This window comes from Pelodiscus sinensis, chromosome 5 (assembly GCF_052426305.1).
Source record: "Pelodiscus sinensis isolate ZL-2025 chromosome 5, ASM5242630v1, whole genome shotgun sequence".
NCBI lineage: Eukaryota > Metazoa > Chordata > Testudines > Trionychidae > Pelodiscus > Pelodiscus sinensis.
This window is the reverse complement of record NC_143056.1, coordinates 131,772,607-131,796,293: the sequence shown is the minus strand read 5'-3', so window position 1 is coordinate 131,796,293 and position 23,687 is coordinate 131,772,607. Positions and strand designations below refer to the sequence as shown.

At 52.7% G+C, this 23,687-nt stretch overlaps 3 protein-coding genes across 3 annotated transcripts; 1 reads left to right on the top strand and 2 right to left on the bottom strand.

The window, feature by feature from the left end:
- The first annotated feature begins 204 nt into the window (after nucleotides 1–204).
- Nucleotides 205–15,043, top strand: LOC102460023 (NACHT, LRR and PYD domains-containing protein 1b allele 2-like). The gene is made up of 8 exons (XM_089778956.1): nucleotides 205–555; nucleotides 1,742–1,806; nucleotides 3,897–4,120; nucleotides 6,635–6,894; nucleotides 8,805–8,930; nucleotides 9,270–9,411; nucleotides 11,579–11,620; nucleotides 12,100–15,043. The coding sequence occupies exons 1-8, from the start codon at nucleotides 481–483 to the stop codon at nucleotides 12,396–12,398; spliced, it is 1,233 nt and encodes a 410-aa protein (XP_089635082.1). The 5' UTR covers nucleotides 205–480; the 3' UTR covers nucleotides 12,399–15,043.
- Nucleotides 15,044–16,008: 965 nt separating this feature from the next.
- Nucleotides 16,009–17,960, bottom strand: LOC142829373 (apoptosis-associated speck-like protein containing a CARD). Its single transcript, XM_075929137.2, has 2 exons — nucleotides 17,632–17,960; nucleotides 16,009–16,358 (listed from the first exon to the last, which is right to left on the bottom strand). The coding sequence occupies exon 1, from the start codon at nucleotides 17,916–17,918 to the stop codon at nucleotides 17,637–17,639; it is 282 nt and encodes a 93-aa protein (XP_075785252.1). The 5' UTR covers nucleotides 17,919–17,960; the 3' UTR covers nucleotides 16,009–16,358; nucleotides 17,632–17,636.
- A 3,130-nt stretch (nucleotides 17,961–21,090) lies between these two features.
- LOC149524399 (pyrin-like) lies at nucleotides 21,091–23,389 on the bottom strand. Its single transcript, XM_089778979.1, has 2 exons — nucleotides 23,053–23,389; nucleotides 21,091–21,447 (listed from the first exon to the last, which is right to left on the bottom strand). The coding sequence occupies exon 1, from the start codon at nucleotides 23,337–23,339 to the stop codon at nucleotides 23,058–23,060; it is 282 nt and encodes a 93-aa protein (XP_089635105.1). The 5' UTR covers nucleotides 23,340–23,389; the 3' UTR covers nucleotides 21,091–21,447; nucleotides 23,053–23,057.
- Between the last annotated feature and the right edge of the window lie 298 nt (nucleotides 23,390–23,687).

The following is a 23,687-nucleotide window of genomic DNA, read 5'->3' as shown; positions in this document are numbered from 1 at the left end:
GTGGCAGCACTAGTTGGGGCCCAGGATCAGCTGGGGACGACTCAGCTGATCCCGGCCTCCACGTGGTGCTACTGCTTTGAAATGTACAAGAGCCCCCACAGGGACTCCTGCACATTTCAAAGCGAAAGCGCCCAGGTAGAGTGTGGAGTCAGCAGGACTTCCTGCTAGCCCTGGACTCCACCCCACATTCCAACTTTGAATCACACAAGAGCCCCTGCTGGGCCTTTTGTACTTTTTAAAGGCAGAACGTGGAAGTCGATGAAAATTCTATTGACTATTCGACTAGCTAATTAATTGCTACTTAACATCTCTAATATAGACACTGTGCTCTCTGGGCTGTATTGTATATTGACTCTGTGGCCATTAGGCCATGCTGTGTATTGACTCTGTGCCTTCTGAACTATATTACCCTGACCCTGGGAGGGGGAAGGACAAAAGTTTTGTATTACCTGACCCAGTACTTTCTTTTCTGCAGCAGAAATGAGAAGCTGGAGTGAAGACCCTGCTTCAGACTCCTGGGGAAAAAACAAATGTGACTTGTGCTGCAGAGAGCAGGTAGGGGATTGTGTATGTTGTTGTTGTGTCTGGGCCCTGTCTCACACAGTCAGTGTGTCTGTTCTGTGGGGAGGTCTCCACACGGGACACTGTGTGACTCAGTGGAAACTACACGTTGGTGTTTATATGTTCGGATCAAAGCACGAAGGGTGAGAAAATAGGAGAAAAATTGGAGGGGTTACAAACAACTTAGATGCAGTTCTACCCAAGACAATGGCTCTTTTGGCCTTGACAGAGCTGGTCCCCATGTGTCTCAGAGCCAGAGCTGCTGCCAGGAGTAATAGCAAAGAGTTTTTGCTCCTGTGAACCCATAAAATCAACACAGTGAAGAGAACAAGAGGGAATCTATTCTGGCCCTTGCTAAATTGCTAAAAAATCTGCAGTTAGTAAAACCCCGTGTAAAATACCCAAACAAAAACTGCATGAAAATGGAATATTAAGAATGTATCAGTAATTGAAGGGTAAAAAACCAGACATATTGGACCTCCCCCAAAACCAGGCACTACAAACCCAGGGGGTTCAGAATTAAGGTTCCAGCTACAAGAACGTCCAATCAATAAAGATTTGGAAATGCCCAGTTATGGCGCCCAAATAACTTTTACCATGTCAGGAGTGAGGCCACACAGTACCCATGGGACTGTGATCGCCTAAGCAGAGTCCATAGTTCTAAATGAAATGTAACTGATTGGAAAGACACAGATCTGACTGCAGATCGCTGCCCCCACCTTTGGAAGGAGAGCTTCTCTTCATTCCCCCTGGGAGCAGTGGGAGGTGGTGGCTCTTTGGAAAAGGGGTGTCATTGCACAAGGACAATCAGTAGCCTCATTCTCACTGAGATTGGGACGGGAGGGGAGCAGGAAATCAGAATGAAGCCTGAAGTCCGGTGAGAAGCCAGGGGCCAGCTGTCCCCAGTACCCCATTGCAAATGAAGGCTCTGGTAGACAGAGCAACAGGCTAGGACGATGGGGCATTTAGCAGCAGCACGCTGAATGGACCGGAGGGTGGGAGCAGACTAATCAAGTCACAAGGTGATTCAGGCTTGGGGAGTGTTTTGCAGCCCGGGCAGGTCGCTCACTGACGGGTTTGTACAGCACCCTGCCTCTAGCTAACACGTCTTTCTTGTCACAAGAACCGTCCAGCTCCCAACCCTTCCTGGGCCAAGTTAACACAGATGTGTTCCTTGTAGGATTTTGCAGAAGAAGTAAAGCCAGAGATTTTGCCAGGCCCACAGAAGAACCAGAAAACATACAGGTCAGAGCTGGGGGCGTTATTTCATTGGCGTTGATGACGACATTCAGAATGGAGGCTGCCTGACATTTTCCATTATGAAACCCTCTTTTCAGGTCCTTACAATTTTGCCAAAATTCAAACTGCAATTTTCCACTCTGGGTCTCTGCCTCAGGCTACATTTTTGGAGAAACTGCCAACTAATCCGAAAATAATAACAGGGGCAAGGGTTGTTTAGCCTGTGTTACACAATTTTTACGGTTGTTTCCTTTAGAAGCTTTTAGCACCTCCATGTTTTAGAGCAGGGAATTGAAATTGAAAATTTCTGCTCTTTTGAAAAGCCATCTCAATTTGGCCTGTTATAAGCTTATGAAAATCCCAGGTTAAACATGCTCTATATTGGTGTGTGTGTGTGTGTGTGTGTGGGGTGGGGGGGGGTCCTGCTTAGATTTATAGAAATTGGAGGAGATATTTGAGACCCATAACATGGATTAGTCTAAAGATTGTCAAGATGGGGATGTTTAGCTGGATATTGCCTAGATTTGATTATGCCGTTGGACTGCTTGTTATTAGCTAAACTCAGTGTCTTTTCTAACTTAACTTTTAGACAACCAGGCTGTATCTAGACTGGCCAGTTTTTCCAGAAAGTCAGCCGCTTTTCCGGAAAAACTTGCCAGCTGTCTACACGGGCCTCTTGAATTTCCGCAAATGCACTGACGATCTCTTGTATGATTGTCAGTGTTCTTGCGGAAATACTATGCTGCTCCCATTTGGGTAAAAGTCCTTTTGCGCAAAACTTTTGTGCAAAAGGGCCAGTGTAGACAGCTCAGATTTGTTTTGTGCAGAAAAGCCCCAATCGTGAAAATGGCGATCGGGGCTTTTTTGTGGAAAAGCGCGTCTAGATTGGCACGGACGCTTTTCCTCAAAAAGTGCTTTTGCGGAAAAGCTTCTGTGCCAATCTAAACGCTCTGTTCCGCAAATGCTTTTAACGGAAAACTTTTCCGTTAAAAGCATTTGTGGAAAATCATGCCAGTCTAGACACAGCCCCAGTGTATGAGGGTCAAGTGGAGAAGATCGGGGATCGGGGGCAGTCCTGTGCTCCATCCCTGGCTCTGGAGTTTAGGCTCTCGTGATGCTAGCATGTGGGGACTGCTGGGTTCTGAACCCAGTGATGTGATTTTTGGGAAGTCACCTTTCTCTTGAATAAAAATTCAGCGTGTTGATGGTGCATGATAGTTGTGAGTCCTGTATGGTGGCACGGTCCTCGCTCAGGTCCCTTGGCCCAGGACACCATCTTGTCTACAAATCAGCCAGAAACCCTTCCTGGTACAGTCACCCCTGCCTTTTATTGTCAGCTTCCCACCACCTTCTATTTACAGCAGTGGTTCCCAAACTTTCTGGCATTGTGCCCCCCTTTTGATTTCTGAGAAACCCTCATGCCCCCCCCCCTCAAAAAATAGCAGCAAAACTTGGGGTGGGATTGATGGGGGTGTGTGGGGCTGGGTCACCTCGTGCCACCCCTGGAATTTCTCATGGCCCCCCAGTTTGGGAAACCATGATTTAGAGTTTTGGTGTACATTAAACTCAGCCAGCCTCTCTTTCTGCCTGGGGAGCACACTCAGCCACACCCTGGCTCCTCCCTCCTGGCTCCTTTCACTTCCCCTCTGGCTGCCTTATCTAGCCCTCTGGCTAATGAGACCCACAGCTCATCACCAAAATCAGTGGGTGTGGGTTTGCTCATCTGCCTGCAATCACTCTTTTCAGCCAGGCTGTAGCGGCAGAGCTCTGACTTAGCCAGCCCTCTGTCACAGTACCTAGAACTTTGTGCAGATACAAAATTTGTATCCTCAGCTGCAAAAAAGATCTGCGACTGTCCACACCCACATACGCAGCTGCAGACTTGCAGGCTTCTAGATACAAAATTGGTATCTGCATCCATCTCTGCAAAAATGAGCCGAACGGGGGGAACTCAACCGGATAATAAATTAAGAGAACATCCTTTATCCTGCCCCTTTCCCCCACAAACCACTCACTCCGTTGGGCTGATAAAACTGATGGGCACTTTGCATCTAACATGATTTAACGCTCTTCCTTCCTCTCCCTTTGCTGGGCAGGGTTAACTTCCCACAGGCAGGCTTCTTCAGATGCTCTAAAACTGAACTGGGGTTCGAGGTGACAGCAGCCGTGACCATCAAATACGAGTATGAATCCTGGCGTTGCCATCAGACTAAACTGGAGAAGCAGCAGTGGATGGTGGCCGGCCCGTTGTTCAACATCCGGGCAGAACCGGCCGGGGCCGTGGCAGCCCTGCACCTCCCGCACTTCCTGTGCCTGGCAGGTATGGCAGAGAACTCAGGACTCTGAAAGCTCTACAGACCAGGGATGTGAGGAGGACCCGGCACAAGCTGGGCCAGCTGATTCTCGGCTCACGCTGGGTCCAACGTGGCAGGCTTTAGCCTTTTCAATGTATTAAGAGCCTGCAGTCTTAAAACAAAAGACAGGACTGTGTAGCACTTTAAAGACTAACAAGATGGTTTATTTGATGATGAGCTTTCGTGGGCCAGACCCAGTGGGTCATCATCAAATAAACCATCTTGTTAGTCTTTAAAGTGCTACATAGTCCTGTCTTTTGTTGCAGCTACACCAGACTAACACGGCTACATCTCTATCACTATTCTGCAGTCTTAAAAGGCACAGCTGCAGTGGGGTTTGGTCCTGGGGCCAGGAGCTAACCCTGCTGTGGCTGCCCCACTTATTGACTAATCAACTAGTCGATTGGTTAATTAATGTATATTTAACATCCCTGCTACAGACCCATTGATTTTGGTGATTTTGTACCAAACCACAGCAATGCGCACCCACAAACACAACTATCCACATGACTTTCAGCACTGGGGAAGTGGAGGAACCTGAGGCAAAAGTCAGAGTTGAAGGGCTAAGGCATTTGGTCTTGGTTAGTAACAAGCTGTTAGAGTTGCTGGGGAAACCATGATCATGGAGTCACAGACAGACACTCCAAAGCCGGGCAGGCACTACGAAGAACTGGACAAGAGGTGGTTGAGTTAGTGCTGTTGATATGACTGTACTGTGCTCCCATTGACCAGGAAGTAGAGGAGCTGAGGCTGGTAAGGGGGGGATGGTCAATCAAAGGAGGTGAATGCCAGGGGTCCCCAAGGTGACTGCCATTGGGTTTTATAATGTGCTTGGGTCAGGGCTAGACTCTGAAAGTTATTAAGGGTGGAGGCCAAGTCTTTGAAGAACCAAGAAACTACACTAGCAAACAGAGTGACTTACAAATAAAGTAACAAGCACAACTGGGATTAGCATTTGCATGATGAAGAACTTATTTACATGACAAGACCTTTCAAGCTAGGAAGCAAACTCCACAGCCATGTGTTAAAGTGCTCGGTTTCCTTTGGGGGCAGGGAAAGGTTACCTAGTAAGCCTACTGCTCTGTCTTTGTGAAATGCAGTGAACCCAAGAAAGGCTTGCCTTTTTCCACAGGGCTCTGGTCCACAGCATTTGCAGTGTGGGTCCAACACACTGAGCCAGCGTGCTCTCGCTGCCTGATGCAGAGCAGCAGCAAGGAGTGGGAGGGGAGCTTGTTCTGAGACCTGCAGACTGGCTGCTCTGTCCCTTTTAGAATGCAGAGTGGCAGCAGGGAGAGGAAGGGCAGCTTGTGCTGAGATCCAAGGGTTGGTTGCTCTGTCCCTTTCCGACTGCAGAGTGGCAGAGGGGAGTTTGTGCTGAGAACATGGGACTGCTGCTTAGTTGGTCTCTTTCAGAATGCAGAGTGGCGGGGGAGGGGGAGGGATAATTCCATCCACTACTTGATTAGCAAATTAATTGCTACTTAACATCCCTCCTAAAGACTTTAGTTGCCTGTTGTGCCTTTGTTCATCACAACATTAAGAATAGTGATAGAAATGTAGCCATGTTGGTCTGCTGTATCTGAAACAAAAAACAGGACTATGTAGCACTTTAAAGATGAACAAGATGACCCACGAAAGCTCATCACCTAATAAACCATCTTGTTCGACTTTAAAGTGCTACATAGTCCTGGGTTTTGTTTCACAACATTAAGAGCATGAGGAAACCACTTGAGCACAGCTAGGTTTGTTTGGATACAGGTAGGGTGTAATTGAGTAGCGTCCACCCAGCCTCCGGTCTTCTACTGCAGGAGTCACCAGAACCTAGCACAACAACAGACTGTCGAGTGAGTATACACGGCTGGGCCCAGTAAGTTGATCCATATTTATACAACACCCTAGAAGGACCAGCTGTATGGATACAGGGTTATTCTGTCCAGTTCCGGTGGCTTCTGCAATGGAAGAGAGGAGGACTGTGAGGCGGGTCTCGGATGGTTGGAAGAGCCATTACCTAATTCCTATTTGCTGCCTGTTAAAAAAACGTAGGCCACAGAATTACCAGCCCTGAATAAAGGGGCAATTTGCTGCCTCAGGGAAAAAAACAGGTAATCAGGCTGGGATGCAGTCACCGGTCACGCCTTCTCCTCCCCTCCCCCTTAATCCATGGTAGGTGGGAGTAGCCCTGTATCAGCTCTGTTCTTGGTGGACATCACTTCCCCTGTGAGCCAGCTCACCCGACCAGCCCTTGGAAAGGCTCTGGAGGGCCTTTCAGGGTCCATTACAAAGTGTGGGGTTAGTACCCATGCAGGCACCAATAAGTAGTCACACAACAGACACGAGTCCTGACTGCTTGTCTGCTGCTCCCTTCCCCCCATAACTGAGAAGAGAGCCTAGGACTCCTGGGTCCTTTGCTCTAATCCTCGGGCAGCACCATCATGGAACCGGAAAAACAGAACTGACTTCCCTTTGACATCTCTTCCCAGGGGCAGAGGCTGATGTCACCCGGCTGCGAGTCGCCCATTTTGTCGGTGGGAGGATGACGCTGGAGGAGCCAACGCGAGTGATGCCTTTCCACACCGTACTGGAGAGTCCCACCTTCTCCTTGTGGGGAGTTGTCACTCAAATACTCAAACGTTTCCGATCTCCTTCGATCCACAGCATCGCGCTGCTCTACCGGGCATTCAGGGCTCAAAATGTAACGCTTCACCTGTACCTGATACCTGACATCCGTGCTCTGAAAGAGGTAACTGACTCCACAAGAGTGAGCCAGATTCACTATTTACCATAATCTGGACAAGTATCAGGGGGTAGCTGGGTTAGTCTGAATCTTCAAAAACAATGAGAAGTCCTGTGGCACCTTATAGACTAACAGATATATTAGAGCATGAGTTTTCGTGGGCAAACACCCGCTTCGTCAGATGCACATGCACCTGGCAAAGTGGGTCTTTGCCCGTGAAAGCTTCTGCTCCAATAAATCTGTTAGTCTATAAGATGTCACAGGACTTCTCGTCGTTTTTTCATAATCCAGAGTCATTCAGAACATCCTGTTGCATGCACTGCTGAGAGAGCTGCCCAAAGAGAAGTATAGCAAAGGTTCTTCCTAAATTCCATGTAACTCTAGATGCTTTTACTCTGAAATGTGAGATTCTTCCTAGGAAAGGACTTTTAAAGGTGAATAGCAAGGGATTTTATATATAGGTATAACTGTAATTTTGCTTTTATTATGACCCATTAAGGTGTCCCCATAATATCCTGCAACTATGAACATTTAAGTAGATAAAAATAGGGGAAAAACCCTTTTACAAATAATTGTGGCTATCGTCTGTCAAAATGAAATATCGACTGCTGCCAGGCCTCATTAGAAATAAGGTTATACCTCGGTCACAGGGGCCAGGATTTTTGGAGACGTCTGCTTTGGCTTCAACCCCAGATGGCAAGGGCCTCGGCTCCATATCCGTGATTTATTGTTTATTGCCCATATCCCATCTGTGACTTTGAGTCAAGATGGAACCCTTAACTGATAAACAGACACTGTGTCAAAATTGCACCTCGTCTGCCATTTCCATGGCACTATTTTCTCTTGTCATCATAACAATAGGCTCTTCTTTCCAAGGACGGTTGTGTAGGAGGAAATCCTAGAACACTAGACCTGGAAGGGACCTCGAGAGGTCATCAAGTCCAGTTCCCTGCCATCACGGCAGGACCAAGCACCATCTAGGTCAGCGTTCCCCAATTTTATTTGGCCGCGGATCCCTTTTAAACTTGAAAGAATTTTGCGGAACCACTAGTTGCAGTCTAATATATGGAGCTGAAACAGTAGACCACAAATAAGTAAGGATAATAACAGACAAATGCTAAACAAGGTCATGAGATCAACATTTAGTTTAATTTCACATATTTAAAAACAAAAGTCACATTTTTTTAATCATAAAATGTTATTATAATGGAATTTTCTCACAGAACCCCTCTTTTCACTTTGTGGAACCCTGGGGTCCCATGGAACACCGTTTGGGAAACCCTGATCTAGATCATCCCTGACGGGTGTCTGTCTAACCTGCTCTTCAATATCTCCAGTGATGGAGATTCCACAACATCCCTAGGCAATTTAGTCCAGTGTTTAACTTAGAAAGTTCTCCTAATGTCCTACCTAAACCTCCCTTGCTGCAGTTTGAGTCTGTTGCTTCTTGTCCTATCCTCAAAGGTCAAGAAGAACAATTTTTATCCCTCTTCCTTATAACACCGTTTTAAATACTTGAAAGCTACCATGTCACCTCTGTCTTCTCTTTTCCAAACTAAACAAGCCCAATTCTTTCAGTCTTCCCTCAAAGCTCCTGTTTTCTAGACCTTTCATCATTTTTGTTGCTCTTCTCTGGACCTTCTCCAATATCGCCACATCTTTCTTGAAATGTGGTGCCCAGAACTGGACACAATACTCCAGCTGAGGCCTAACCAGTGCAAAGTAGAGTGGTACAATGACTTCTCATGTCTTGCTCACAAGACTCCTGTTAATGCCCCCAGAATCACGTTTGCTTTTTTTGCAACAGTTTGGGGAACCAGGACCCTACACTGGCACTCCTGGCTCTGGGGCAGTCCCAGCATGCCATGTTTTCTGTGGACACGTGTCTCAGAAATGACTCTGCTTCTTCTTTACAGGTAATCGATGACAATGAAAGGAAGAACAAATCAATACGTGTGCGCAAGCCTTCTAAAACCAAGCCATTGACCTATGGCTCCCACTGTTCAGTATCCAGCCCGTCCGATATAGAAGTAACACCTGAGGTGAGTGGAAATGATCTTCTGTGCTTCAAAGAAGGCCTGCAAATATCAAGGTCCTCTCCTGAAGTCATCACTGAAACTCAGTCATGGCCCTAGGAGGCGCTGTGCTCCCTTTGTAGCCAATGCCCCTATATAAGGCTGCAGCATGCCCTGCCTAAGGAATTTGGCAGGGACATTTGGATGCACTGGAGGAGAGAGGTGAGGGGGTGGTAATAATTGAGGCAAGAGATGACTGAAGACCGGAGCTAGGTTCTGCTGGCAACTGGGATGTCCTTTGTACTGCCAACACCCTGCTGGCTCTGACAGAGTCACCCCTCATGGGGAAATTTGTCTTCACGGCAGGACTTGGAGTTCTGTTATGTGGACCCCCAAGATGAACATCTGTACATAGAGATTTACACCCCGGGCTTTGAGGACAGGCTGGAGCTCAGCTTGGAAACACAAAATGAAAGAAAACCCATCTGGAAGGCCTTTGTGAGACCAGGTAGGTTCAGCTCAGCAGAAGATCTTGGTGGGGTGAGAGATTTGTGTCCCCCGGCTCTTCTCAGTATTTGCTGGTGATGGTGAGTGCAAAATTCAGGGGGGCATCCCATCTGTGTTCTATCATGATGGACTGGGAGCTGCCTTGTAATAGTGTATTGATATGGTATAGTGGATTGGTTATTGTGGTGTTTGCTGAAGCCGTATATGGACAGGAAAGACACTCAGGGATAACCATTTCTCAGCAAACACTGACTTCAAAGGCACAACTATTAGTTTTGACAACCTACCATTTAAATAATCTTCTATACCTAATAACTGGAAGATAGCTAATGTGATGCCAATATTTAAAAAGGACTCTAGATGTAATCCTGGCAATTACAGACCAGTAAGTCTAACATCAGTACCAAACTAGTTAGTTGAAACTACAGTAAAGAATAGAATTATCAGAACGATGGATGAATATAATTTGTTGGGAAAAAGTCAACATGATTTGTGTAAAGGGTATTAATCTGCTAGATAGTTTATTAGGTGATGAGGTTTCGTGGGCCAGATCCACTTCTTCAGATCATATTCTGGAAGAGAATTGGCATGTCCAAAGGAATACAATGAAGAAAGTGAACATGTTATAAACTAACAAATCAGCTTTAGAACAGAAAGTGGGGCGAGGGAGAGGGAAGGAGGAATTAGCTTATTGTAAATCAATGACAGGCTAATCGGGTTACTAGGACAGTCCTTTGGTATTTATGGTCATGCCAATTCTCTTTCAGAATACGATCTGAAGAAGTGGGTCTGGCCCACGAAAGCTCATCACCCAATAAACCATCTTGTTAGTCTTTAAAGTGCTACATATTTTTTTTCCTTTTGTTTTACCAAGATCAGACTAACATGGCTACCTCTCTATTACTAATTTGCTAAAGTTCTCTGAGGGCATCAGCAAATATGTGGACAAGGGGAATCCAGTGGATATAGATTTAGATTTCCAGAAAGCTTTTGACAAGGTCCCTCACCAAAGGCTCTTAAGTAAAAGTAAGTAAGTTGTCATGGGATAAGAGGGAAGGTGCTTTCATGAATTGGTAACTGCTTAAAAGACAGGAAACAAAGGATAGGAATAAATGGTCAGTTTTCAGACTGGAGAGCGGTAACTAGTGATGTCTCCCAGGGTCCGTATTGGGACCAGGTGCTGCTTAACATATTTCTAAGTGATCTGGAAAATCTAAGTATACTACATCCACTGGATCCCGCTTGTCCATAGGTTTGTTGACCCCACCAAAGAACTCTAGTAGATTAGTGAGGCAGGAGTCCCCTTGACAGAAACCATGTTGGCTCTTCCCCAACAAACTGTGTTCATCTCTGTGTCTGATCATTTTGTTCTTTGCTATAGTTTCAACCAATTTGCCTGGTACTGAAGATGTTAATCCCTCTGACTTCTAGGTGCTACTACAAAGCAAATACTGGAATGGGGAAAAGACACTGACATTAACCATCACTGCAAGGCTTTAATATGATTGATGTGTGGTGCTGAGTGTGGTCACAGCCTCCATCAGAGGTACAGGACCATGAAAAACTAATGGGGGAAGCTAAGCATTTGCCTTTCTGCCAAACAGGAACAAGTGAGACTGTTTTCTGGTATAGAGAGGGATGTAAGTAAGTGAGTAGTCGACTAACCAATAAGCCTAGGTTTCTCGGTTAATCTAGTTGACAACTCGCCTCTCCCCCTCCTTGCTGCCTCTGTTTCATGAGGCTTACAGGAGCAGTCGACAAAGGCTTCCCATGTTGACTGTGCCGTGTCTAGACTGCCGCGTTGTGCTGGATCAGCTGATTGTCGGCACAGTGCGGTGGCCATTTTTATTTGAATGAAGCGCGGATTATTTAAATCCCCACTTCGTTGACCATGTCGAGCAAACTACTTTACATGGGTCTGTCAACGGAACCATGTAGTTTAGACATACCCCGGGGGACCCTCTAAGGAAGCAGATGCAGACAAGGCTTTGAGAGTCTGGTTGGGGGTGTCTGTTAACGCCTGTGAATTTCATGGCTGTACAGATAATCACACTGTCATGTGACTGGCTTAGACAATCAGATCTGCCAAGTGTGGCATGAGGGGAGCAGAATGAATGGAAAATTATGGTAAAAAGTTTGTTTCGCTCTTCTTTCCTCCTCCCTTCCAGGGGACATTGAGCCGGGTTCGCCACCAGCACAGCGCCACACAGGTCAGTTCACCTCCCCTGAGATGCAAACCTCTTACTGAGCAGGACAGACGTTACCAAAGAAAAAAGACAGAGCGAGTCATTGGCAGAGCTAGGACTCCTCCCTTCCCCACCCTGTGCTGTAACCACTAGGCAGTCCTCCTGCCCTGAGCCAGAAGGCCAGTTCTGAGCAGGTGCAGGGAGTGGGTGGATATCAAGGGCGGGGGATTCTCACAGGGAAGAAGAGCCGTGGGCACAGGGGAGACTGTCAGGGTAACTAAGTCAGGGAGGTATCCGTGGGAGGGCAGAGCAGAGGCGTGGGGTGGGGGGCAAGCAAAGGGGAACCGCACAGACAGTGAGTGCACCGCACTGGGTGTGTGAGGAGGTACCGAGGGTTTGCTGTAGAGGAGGGGGGAAGGGAGAGAGCCGGGGGGAAGAAGAAGACCGGGGCATGGTACCCGAGTGGGGAGTGAGGGACTGGACTTTGCTGGCCCATGTTCTAGGAGGCGGCCGGAGGAAGACAAAGAGAGATCATCTCCTGGGCGCCCTGAAAGACCTGCAGAAGGCTGAGCTGAAGGAGTTCAAGAGCAAGCTGACGGACATGGAGCTGGAGGGACACCACACACACATAGCTCGACGTGACCTGGAGAAGGCAGGGCCTGTGGAGATCACTCAGCTGCTGATCGGTCACTACACAGAGCGCGATGCGGTGGGGGTGACCATGATGGTGCTGGATGCCATCAACAAGAGAGACCTGGCAGAGAAACTCCGCAGGGCAACAACAATGGGTGATCAGGAATGAGCCATGGGAGAAGATCAGTCTCCGCTTTGCAAGGGATCCCATTGCATCTCTGCGTCCGCATCCTCCTGTTTCTCTGGGTTCTAAGCACAATCCCAGATCGGATAAACCCCGCTGTCTCCATAAATCAGAGCCCTCAGGAACTGGATACAAATCAGTTCCTTTCTAAGTCCACAGTGACAGAGACGCAGCCATGTTAGTCTGGTCTAGCTGAAATCTTGTTAGTCTTTAAAGTGCTACATAGTTCTGTCTTTTGTTTCTAAGTCCATGGCTTTCTGACCCTTTAGAATCTGGGTTCACTTTAATTGTTTCTCTATTTTCCCCCTTCCCCAAACTGTTTTTAAACCACCCCCCCCTGCTCTTGTCTGCAACCTGCAGTTAATGGGTCTGTCGACACTAGGAAACTATTTCAGAATAACTACATTTGAAATAATAACTCCCAAAATAACAATTTTGAAATAAGCTTATTCTCTGAGAAAATGGGGAATGAAGATTTTGAAATAATCAGCCTGTTATTTCAAAATAATGGGCTTGGTACCATGGACCCACTGCTTGTTATTTCTAAATAAGGGGGGTTATTTCAAAGTAACTCCCTAGTGTAGACCAAGGCAGTCAGTCTTGATTTTATTATATCCTTACCTGTATGAGTTTGTTCTTAATCCTTCCACTAGTTACCCTGCAGGGTGTTAAACAGTTGCTATTAGACATTTTTTTAACTCACCGTGTTCAGATTACTTGTATCCAAGAGTTTTAAAAGATTTGGATGAGAGTTGGTGGTGTTCTTTTCCAATAATTCTTGGAACACCTGCAATATTCAAGAAGACTGGAAGAAAGTGAATGTTGTGCCAGTATTTTCAAAGGGTAAATGAAGTGACTCAGGTAATTATAGACAGGTTGGCCTGACATAAATCCTGGGCAAGATAATGGTGCAGCCGACATGGGACTTAATACAAAGTGTAATGAAGGTAATAACAATAATGCTAATCACAATGGGTTTTTGGACTATAGATCCTGTTGAGCAGTTTGATAACGTTTTTCATGAGATTACAATAGGAGTAATGTAGCTGTAAGATACGTGGGCTTGGTCTGTGCTATGCAGTCACATTGATTTAATTTAGCTTGTTTTCGCTTAGTTCTTCATGTCCATCCCTGCCTCAGTCTCTTGCTAACGATATCCCATTTCACTGATGCAATCACACCACTTCCCCAGATGAGGGAGCCAGAGCTGATTTATTTTCATGGACTTCCTGTTGCACTGAATTGCCTGTGTTAACACTAACAATCCTCCAGCAGCTGTCCCACAATCCCCTGGTTACCCCTGTGACAGGGACATTCTGGTCACCGTTGTGAAACCCCCTGCCCAGGTGTTATGGACACCAGAAGCCTCCTTCCATCCCCTTGGGGAGTGTGTTTTGGAAATGCCTTGGAAATGTTGGCAGGCATAGCAGCAGGCCAGGGAGAACCACCAGTCTGGGGCTCCCCTGCAGCCCTGCCCCTTCTACAGTGACCTGCACATCTCACCAGCTCCCCAAATCTGACCAGGGACACTTTGCAAGAGCTGGGCATGGGGTCTCCTGCGATGCACAGGGAGGAGGCGGGGTGGGGAGAAGCAGAGGGGAATAAGTAACAAGCTGGGAGCTGCTTGAGACTCTGCCGGAATGTAGCCACCCCCCCTCACATGCGCACAGATGAGCCCAGGGCTGATGGTGACGGGAGCTCAGGGTTGTTGCTGGAGTGATCAGCGGGCCTGACAGTGGAGGTCTGGTGTGAGGCCTCAGTCGATGCTTTGCTAACATAAAGCAGAGCTAAGCTGTGAGCCACAGGCAGGCCCTGTCACAGACACCTGGCAAGGACGGGGCTGCTAGTACAGACACACACACACCTAGGAGCTACTGGGCACGGGCCGGGCACGGGAATATTCCAGGGGATGGTACCAGATCATCTCGCTGCAGAAACAGCTCGGTACCAGCACACGCCCCATAGACAACAGGGACATCCCGACCCAGGTTCGGCACAGGGACGGGATGTCAGCACGATGGAGCGGGATGTGTGGATCAAACCACCATAAACGAGGTAACGGGAGGTGTCTGGGGACGTCTGGAGGTGTCAACCCGATAGGTTCAAGGGTGGCACCGTGCTACGTCAGAAGTGGCGTGTGGCTTGTTTGTGTCTGTTATAAACGTGTATCTCAGCGGGGCTGTCTTGTCCAGCCAAGGGGAGAGCGGAAGCGCCTGGCCACCACCTGGGCTGAGTTTGGTATTTTCTAACTAAGATGCAATGTAGCTTGTGAGGGAAGGTCCAGTATTTCTGGCAACACGACCTGGGAGTCCTGGGCAGTGAGCTGGTCCAGTGGGGAGTCTTGGGTGCACCCCGTCAGCTGTGGTATGAGGAAATTTCCCCCCAAAAAACCCCTCCGGTGCCCGTGCCTGCAAACCCACAGAGCGACAGCCTCCCTGAGCTAGGCACGGCCTCCCGCGTGTTCCCGGCGCAAGGGCCCAAGCCCAACGCCGCCCCGGTCTGCCCTCCTGCGGGGATTACCCCCTGCTCCGTGCTCCTCCTGGCTCCCACCCAGGGGCACTGCCCACGCCCCGCAGCACTGAGCCCTTGGGGACATTCAGCCACACTGCACTGTCCCTCCCAAGCCTCGGGCAGGTTCTCAGCTGTGAGGGCTCCTTCGCTGTCGGCCTCGTGGCCAGAGGGCCAGGCACACAGCCCCTGTCGCCCTCCCGCTTTCCACGCCCCTGGAACCACCAGCACTTCCTGTGCCACCGGACGTGGGACTGAAGAGGCCCCAGGGGGCTACAGTGGCACAGCTCAAATGGGTGTGGCTGGAGCGGTGAGTTGGCGGGAGGGGAGCCCTGGGGGTCAGAGTTAAGGCTCTGAGGCATGGTCCGTGGTAGCTGCAGGGAGGCGGAGGGAAGAGGGTTTGCCCTGGTCACTGGCCTCACTCTTTGGCTCCCTGCGTTTGCAGGTTTGTGTCCGACCCCTGAGCTGTGTGGCCACCATGGCGCCTTCATGGCCGTTTTTTGGGGTGTCTGTTAATGCAGAACCGGCCTATCGGTCCGTGGGGCTGACGTTACACCCGATTGGGACAACTGGCAGCCCCGTGGCTGTCACCTCTTGCTGTAATTTGTGACGGCACCTGGTTGTAGGGCCCCGGTTCCAACCCAGTCCCGGGGTGGGCGACGGGCTGGAGGAGGCTGGTGGGGAATGGGGCATGGGCCTGTCTCCTCGGGGACAGGCCTCCTTCAGGCCCAGAGAGGGTGAATTTACCCAGTGGGACACGGTGAGCCCTGCTCTGTTCCATCCCCCTTGCAAGACGTGTGGGGCCGAGCCCCTCACCCCCTGACCTGCCATCGGGGTGCAGCCCTGAGCCCCTGGGGACATTCAGGAGCCCCCCTGCAGGCGCCGTGGGCCCCAGACTGTGTTGGCCCAGCCCAGAGCTGCCACGTGCTCTTTCCACCAGACCGGCCCAAGGTGCCCTGGGTGTTGCGCGCCCCTCGGGCAGACCAGCGTGGGGCAGCATGTGGGGCCCAGTGCCCGGCGTGGGGCAGTGTGGGTTGGAGGCCACAGCAGAGCCATGCTACGTGGGAGCAGAGAACACAGTGCGGTGGACACTCTCAGAGCGATTTATTGGGAGACTCATCTCAGAGCGGGTGGGACAGAGCGGGGCCGGGACAGGGGCAGGCGGGCCGGTCGCTGACCCATGACACAGGGAGGGAGGCTCTGCAGGGGCCTCGGATGGTTCGTGCTTGTCAGGGGGCCCTGGGAGAGCCGCTCCCCGGGGCGCAGGCTGCAGGCCAGCCTGGGGCGATGAGCGGTGGTTTGGGGCGTTCTTGCATCTCCTCCTTGGCTCTGCTCACATCTCCTGCAGGGGCTGCGGCAGCGGCACGTGGGGAGGGCGACGAGCAGGAAGCAGAAGGCGTCTTGTCCCCTCTGTCCTCAGCGCCGCAGGATGCCCAGCTAGGGGGAGGTTTTGCAAACGTTAGCAGCGTTGCATAAAGTCCCACGCACCAGAACCCCCTCTGCCTCCCCCCGTGCAAGTCCCCCTGCGGCCGACTCACAACTGGGGAGAAATTGCTGCTTCCCCAGGGGGCCTTGAGTGCGTGAGGGGTGTCTGTGCCTCCGGCGGGACCAATTGTGGGTATTGTGCTCACTCTCATACACACACACACACACACACACACACATACACACACTCTCTCTCTCTCTCTCTCTCTCACTCTAACAACCCTGCATAAATCAATTTATGGGGACTGGCTATTTCAAGGGAATGCAGAGTGGAATCCAGCTGTTCTCCCTGCTCCCACCCAGAGGGTGTCAGATCCCCTGCAAGGTCCCAGGGTAGCAGGCGAGTCCATACGCCCACCCCAGCGGGAATTCTGTGCCAAAATCAAAATGCTGCAAATTAATGGTGAACAAATCACGTGAAATCAAGTCTCTAAATAACTGGAAAAGACTGGAGCGGCTGTGGCATGGCAGTGAGGTGGGAGTGGGGCAGCTACGGGGTGGTTGTGGGGTGGCTGTGAGGTGGGCGTGGGGAGGTTCTGAGGTGCCAGTGGGGTGGGAGTGGGGCAGCTGTGGGGTGGTTCTGAGGTGGCAGTGGGGTGGGAGTGGGGTGGCTGTGCGGTGGTTCTGAGGTGGCAGTGGGGCGGCTGTGGGGTGGTTCTGGGGAGGGTGTGGGGTGGGAGTGGGGTGGCTGTGGGGTGGTTGTGTAGTGGCAGTGGGGTGGGAGTGGGGCTGTGGGGTGGTTCTGGGGTGGGAGTGGGGTGGCTGTGAGGTGGTTGTGTAGTGGCAGTGGGGTGGGAGTGGGGCTTTGGGGTGGTTCTGGGGTGGGAGTGGGGCGGCTATGAGGTGGTTGTGTAGTGGCAGTGGAGTGGGAGTGGGGCGGCTGTCGGGTGGCAGTGGGGTGGTTGTGGGGTGGTTGTGGGGTGGCAGTGGGGTGGCTGTGGGGTGGTTGTGGGGTGGCTGTGGGCTGGCCCCCTCCGTGGCTTAGGGACCCCAGCGCGCTCGTGTTTGCCAGTTCCTGTGTCCCTGCATGATCTCTGGCTGGGAAAGCCTGAGTCGAACATGGGAGTCACTCAAGGGGCGGACTTGGCTGCTGCTCTCCCACCGGCCCCACAGGCCTGCGAATCTGCCCCCCCGCTGCGCCGGCCCCTCCAGGGCGAGCGGCAGGGCCCTGCCAGGGAGTGATCGACGCACCAAGGGACCCCGCAGCCGTTGGGAAGCGACTCACCAGCTCTAGAAGCACACGACGTTCTGGAGCTTGGCGGCCAGGTCATTCTGGTTGATTCCTTGGAGGACGTTCTTGGTGACGTCCAGAGCCCACGAGTTGGTGTAGTAATTTATGATCAGGTCACACACGGCCATGCGGTTCGCCTCCTCCAGCTTCCCCTTGGGGATTTTATTACAGCCCAGGGGCACTTGGGTGAGGTTGTTCAGTTTGACCTTGAATCGCTCAAAATCCTCTTTCCCCAGCTCATCCAGGACCTCCTGCAGGGTGTCCTTCAACGTCTTAGGCATCTTGGCGTGGCTGGTGCTGAAAGTGGAACTGAGTCCTTCCCTGAGTCGCTCCCTTTATCTCCTTCACTAGCCCCGCCCCTCCTCATCCCGGTATTTTTCCACTTCACTCGTCTGTGTCCTGGACCTCTCCCCTTTTGGTTCCTCCTCCTTCCCCCGAGCACGTTCTCCCTGTCTCTCCCGGAGAGCTCAGACTCCTGTGGCACAGAGTCCAGTAGGGCCAGGAGAACTGGCCACAGAAGTCAGCCTGTTTCCTAAAATCAGGTAACTGAGTGGGATGGGTTCGGTCTGGGGCTGCAGCAAGGCACGTTAGTCCCAGAGAGAGAGTCAGCGTGAGCAAACTCGCCATTGTTTGAAAGTTTACGTTCCTTCTTTCTTCCTCCAAATCTTTGTTACCTGCCTGCACCAATCCCCTCTTCCCCTGTAGAAATCCCCAGAACGTGCATATGTGTATTCGCGCACCCCCCATCGGACTTCCTCATTCTTCACCGGTTTATTTCAATTTCAATGCACACGAATAAAAGCGAGGCCCATGCAGAAAGTCTGACACCACTGCTAGTTTTTTAAATCAGACACTAAACCATCCAGAACCCCGACAACTGCTCTCAGCCAGAGTGAGAACGGAAAGGGCTGGAACTGATCAGCCACACACACAATCCCCAGAGTCCCACACCCAAGAGAGGAATACGTGCTTGCGTTTGTCATCCCCTTATTACAGGGGCCTGTTTTTTCTGAGAGGATCCTGTCTGCTGCAAACTAGCCCCAGAGACTACAACTCCCACAAGCCCTTGAGAAAACCAGGAGGGGAGACTTGCCCAGGTAAGTGGAGAGGGGGGGGGGTCTCAGAGTCTGTTTTTTCTCCATTTTGAGTCCAGAGGAGCCAGGCTGCTGTGGAGGCGCCTTATTCAGGCCAGGAGCTGTGATGTTGCAGCTACTGCCTGGGGCTGAGAGCCTTTGGGGTCTGGATCTAGCAGGCTGCATCTGGGGCAGAGGGGAGAGACCCTGCCATGGCTCAGAAGGACAACACGGCCACCAGCACGCAGCAGGACGCTGGAAGACAAGTAACTGGGCTCTTTAGCTGCCTGGGCCAGACCTCAGAGCTATAGACTGACTCAATTCCAGAGACGCAGTGTCCCGGCCAGTGAACCAAAGCTGCTGGCGTTTGGCGGAGCCTGCTCCAGTGGCAGAGGGCGTTTGTAGCTGGCTGCATAGCTTGGACTAACACACTCACGCCCGACAGAGAACCCCCTGCAGAGCTTCAAGTGCGCCCAGGCCAGGCAGCGTCTGGGACTCTGAGTCCGGAGGGTGCACGCTCTGGGGTGGAGGCAGTGCACATGCCAGCTGATCAGTTCCTATTACTTCTGTGTACGATGTTAAGTGATGTTAAGCTGATAAACCCTGTTTCGTTACGTTGTTAAATAAAGGTGTGGTTATTCTAACGTAAGCAGTTCGAGGTGCATCATTTATAAGTGTTGTCCAGGGGTTAGAGCCGGTGGAATAATCGTATTCCCGGAGGCTCCCAAGGCACACCAGTAAGTGTGTACAGGGCCAGCCAGAAGGCACCGCCGTTGTACGCTCCTGATGAGCTGCAGCAAGGGGGTGATTTGGGTTCCTCCAACAAAACAACATCACTGCTGGGGTACTCAAGTTCTCCTTTTATGTTCAAACCATCCAGCACCCAGGCACACGTGTGAATGTGCCCTGCTCCTGTATAACCCGGGAATGAAAAAGGGGGTTACCGTGGGGAGCAGTGAAGCTGCTCTGAGCTGCCCTCCTCCGGTGATCTCCCCCTGGCCCAGTGCTCTTCCTGGCTCCCACCTTGGGGCACCCCCAGGCAGCCACGTTGTCCTTCCCAAGCCTCGGGCAGGTTCTCAGCTGTGAGGGCTCCTTCACTGTCGGCCTCATGGCCGGAGGGCGAGCCACACAGCCCCTGTCGCCCTCCCGCCTTCCACGCCCCTGGAACCACCAGCACTTCCTGTGCCTCCAGACGTGGGTTTAAAGAGGCCACATGGGGCTACAGTGGCACAGCTCAAATGGGTGTGGCTGGCGCGGAGAGTTGGCGGGAGGTGGGGGGGGGGTTCCAGGCAGGCAGCCCCGGGGGTCAGAGTTAAGGCTGTGAGGATGGTCTGTGGTAGCTACGGGGAGGCGGAGGGAAGAGGGTTTTTCCCGGTCAGTGGCCTCACTCTTTGGCTCCCTGTGTTGCAGGTTTGTGTCCAACCCGTGAGCTGTGTGGCCACCGCGGTGCGTTCGTGACCCTTTTTTGGGGTGTCCGTTAATGCAGAACCGCCCTGTCGGTCCGTGGGGCTGACATTACACCTAATTGGGACAACTGACAACCGCGTGGCTGTCACCTCTTGCTGTAATTTGTGACGGCACCTGGTTGTAGGGCCCCGGTTCCAACCCAGTCCCGGGGTGGGCGACGGGCTGGCTGAGGCTGGTGGGGAATGGGGCGTGGGCCTGTCTCCTTGGGAAGTGTCATGAGGTGGACAGGCCTCCTTCAGGCCCAGAGAGGGTGAATTCACCCAGTGGGACACGGTGAGCCCTGCGCTGTTCCATCCCCCTTGCAAGACGTGTGGGGTGGGGGGGGGCAGGGAAGGAAATATAAGAGCCAGGCCCTGCCCCTCAGGTCAGAGAAGGAGCCAAACGCCCTCCCCACACACCCTGGCTGCCCCTGTGCGAGGGGGACGACAACACTCCTGCGCCAGCCGAGGGAGCAGAGAGGGTGGCAGAGGGAGCCCGTCAGCCTGGAGATAGGAAGCCAGGCCCCACAGCAGCCCAGGGCAAGGACACACTGGGGCTGTGGTGTGGCCGGCAGGCGAGGCTGCCCATCCTCCCGCCAGCCCGGCAACGGGACCCCCAGAGTCGCTAAGGGCCAATGGAGCAGGGTGGGGCCGAGCCCCTCACCCCCTGCCCTGCCCTCAGGGTGCAGCCCTGAGCCCCATGGGACATTCAGGAGCCCCCCTGCAGGCGCCGTGGGCCCCAGACTGTGTGTTGGCCCAGCCCAGAGCTGCCACGTGCTCTTCCCACCAGGCCGGCCCAAGGTGCCCTGGGTGTTGCGCGCCCCTCGGGCAGACCGGCGTGGGGCAGCGTGTGGGGCCCAGTGCCTGGCGTGGGGCAGTGTGGGGGGAGGCCACAGCAGAGCCACGCTACGTGGGAGCAGAGAACACAGTGCGGTGGACACTCTCAGAGCGATTTATTGGGAGACTCATCTCAGAGCTGGCGGGACAGAGCGGGGCCGGGACAGGGGCAGGCGGGCCGGTCGCTGACCCATGTCACAGGGAGGGAGGCTCTGCAGGGGCCTCGGCTGCCATGCGCCCAGCAGGGGGCCCTGGGAGAGCCGCTCCCCAGGGCGCAGGCTGCAGGCCGGCCCGGGGCGATGAGCGGTGGTTTGGGGCGTTCTTGCATCTCCTGCTCAGCTCTGTTCACGTCTCCTGCAGGGGCAGGGGCAGCGGCAGCGGCACGTGGGGAGGGCGACGAGCAGGAAGCAGCAGGCGTCTTGTCCCCTCTGTCCTCAGCGCCGCAGGATGTCCAGCTGGGGGGAGGTTTTGCAAACGTTAGCAGCGTTGCATAAAGTCCCACGCACCAGAACCCCCTCTGCCTCCCCCCTTGCAAGTCCCCCTGCGGCCGACTCACAACTGGGGAGAAATTGCTGCTTCCCCAAGGGGCGTGAGGGGTGCATGAGAATAACCACATCACGCGTGTCTGTGCCGTGCATCACGCACTGTTCCTGCCCTCCAGGGGGCCCAGTTGTCTGGGGAGTGTGCGCACGAATACACACACGCATGCGCACGAATACACACACGCATGCTCTTGCTCTCTTCTTCTCTCTGTGTCTTGTTGTTTAAGTAACACAGTCCTGCACAATCAATTTACGGGGCTAGTTCAAGGGGATGGAGAATGGGATCCAGAGGGTGTCAGCTCCCCTGCAGGTTCCCATCATGGCAGGCGCATCCGTATGCCCACCCTGGAGGGAATTCTGCACCAAAATCAAAATTCTGCACTTTATGTGCAAAGTCATTTGAAATCAATTCTCCAAATAACAGGAAATGAGGCAACTGTGGAGTGGCTGTGGCATGGCAGTGGGGTGGCTATGGGGTGGTTCTGGGGTGGCAGTGGGGTGGGAGTGGGACAGCTGTGGGGAGGCTGTGGGGTGGCAGTGGGGTGGGAGTGGGACAGCTGTGGGATGGGAGTGGGGTGGCTGTGGGATGGGAGTGGGATGGCAGTGGGGAGGCTGTGGAGTGGCTGTGCTATGGGGTTACATGGACAAATACAACGGGCAGCGCTTTCCAGAATTTTTACATTTTTAATTTTGTTTGGGTCTGTGGGGCACAGTCTGGGTGTGGGCAGCTCAGAGAGTCTGTGAGGGGGGCTCCGTGTGGGGTTCTAGGTACAGGGGGCTGGGCTGTGCAGGGGAGACCCTGGAAAGGGGCTGAGGGCTCGAGGGAGGAGGTCTGGGGGAGTGGGGCGCGTGGGGTTGGGTGGGACTCAGTGGGGGGGCTCTTGAGACAGGGGTGGAGGCTGACAGGGTGGGGGGGGGGTTCAGTGGTTTGAGGGGGAGGGGGCCACTGTACAGGGAGCTGCTACCCCGTCCACCTAACCCTCATTCACCCCAGCCCTGAGCACCGCCTCACGCCCACAACTCGCCGGAACCCCCCCCACCAAACCTCACCTTGTGCACCCCACTCTCCTCTGCCTCCCCCCCCCCCGCTCCCGCAGTGCAGATGCTCCTACAATCAGGGGAAGTTTGGAGGGTTGATCTGACCCAGCCCCGGCGGCTCTGTGCCAGGGAGGGGACACTGTGGGGGAGGGGAGCATCGTCTGCTGGGCCTGGCGGGGGGGGGGGTCTCTGAAGCAGCGGGGGCTGGCCCCCTCGCTGGGTTAGGGACCCCTGGCACGCCCATGTCTGCCAGTTCCTGTGTCCCTGCATGATCTCTGGCTGGGAAAGCCTGAGTCAAACATGGGACCCACAGAGTCACTCAAGGTGCGGACTTGGTGCTGCTCTCCCACCAGCCCCACGGGCCTGTGAATCTGCCCGCCTGCTGTGCTGGCCACCCCTCTCCGGGGCGAGAGCGGCAGGGCCCTGCCAGGGAGCGATCGACGCGCCAAGGGACCCCGCAGCCGTTGGGAAGCGACTCACCGGCTCTAGACGCACACGAGGTTCTGGAGCTTGGTGGCCAGCTCATTCTGGTTGATTCCTTGGAGGACGTTCTTGGTGACTTCCACAGCCCCCGCGTTGGTGTAGTAATTTATGATCAGGTCACACACGGCCATGCGGTTCGCCTCCTCCAGCTTCCCCTTGGGGATTTTATTACAGCCCAGGGGAAGCTGCGTGAGGTTGTTCAGTTTGACCTTGAATCGCTCAAAATCCTCTTTCCCCAGCTCATCCAGGACCTCCTGCAGGGCGTCCTTCAACGTCTTAGGCATCTTGGCGTGGCTGGTGCTGAAAGTGGAACTGAGTCCTTTTCTGAGTCGCTCCTTTTATTTCCTTCACTAGCCCCGCCCCTTCTCGTCCCGGTATTTTTCCACTTCACTCATCTGTGTCCTTGACCTCTTCCCTCTCTTCCCCTGCTCAAGTTCTCCCTGTCTTTTCCGGAGATCTCAGACTCCTGTGGCACAGAGTCCAGTAGGGCCAGGAGAACTGGCCACAGAAGTCAGCCTGTTTCCTAAAATCAGGTAACTGAGTGGGATGGGTTCGGTCTGGGGGTGCATCGAGGCACATTAGTCCCGGAGAGAAAGTCAGCGTGAGCAAACTTTCCATTGTCGCAGCAAACC

What these genes read in the sequence shown, in the direction of transcription:
- LOC102460023 (XM_089778956.1), top strand. Translation starts at nt 481, where the DNA reads ATGAGAAGCTGGAGTGAAGACCCTGCTTCAGACTCCTGGGGAAAAAAC. An exon ending in AAGAACCAGAAAACATACAG is followed by an intron (nt 1,807 to 3,896) that starts GTCAGAGCTGGG and finishes TTTGCTGGGCAG; the next exon opens with GGTTAACTTCCCACAGGCAG. An exon ending in GAAGGCCTTTGTGAGACCAG is followed by an intron (nt 9,412 to 11,578) that starts GTAGGTTCAGCT and finishes CCTCCCTTCCAG; the next exon opens with GGGACATTGAGCCGGGTTCG.
- LOC142829373 (XM_075929137.2), bottom strand. Translation starts at nt 17,918, where the DNA reads ATGCCTAAGACGTTGAAGGACACCCTGCAGGAGGTCCTGGATGAGCTG.
- LOC149524399 (XM_089778979.1), bottom strand. Translation starts at nt 23,339, where the DNA reads ATGCCTAAGACGTTGAAGGACGCCCTGCAGGAGGTCCTGGATGAGCTG.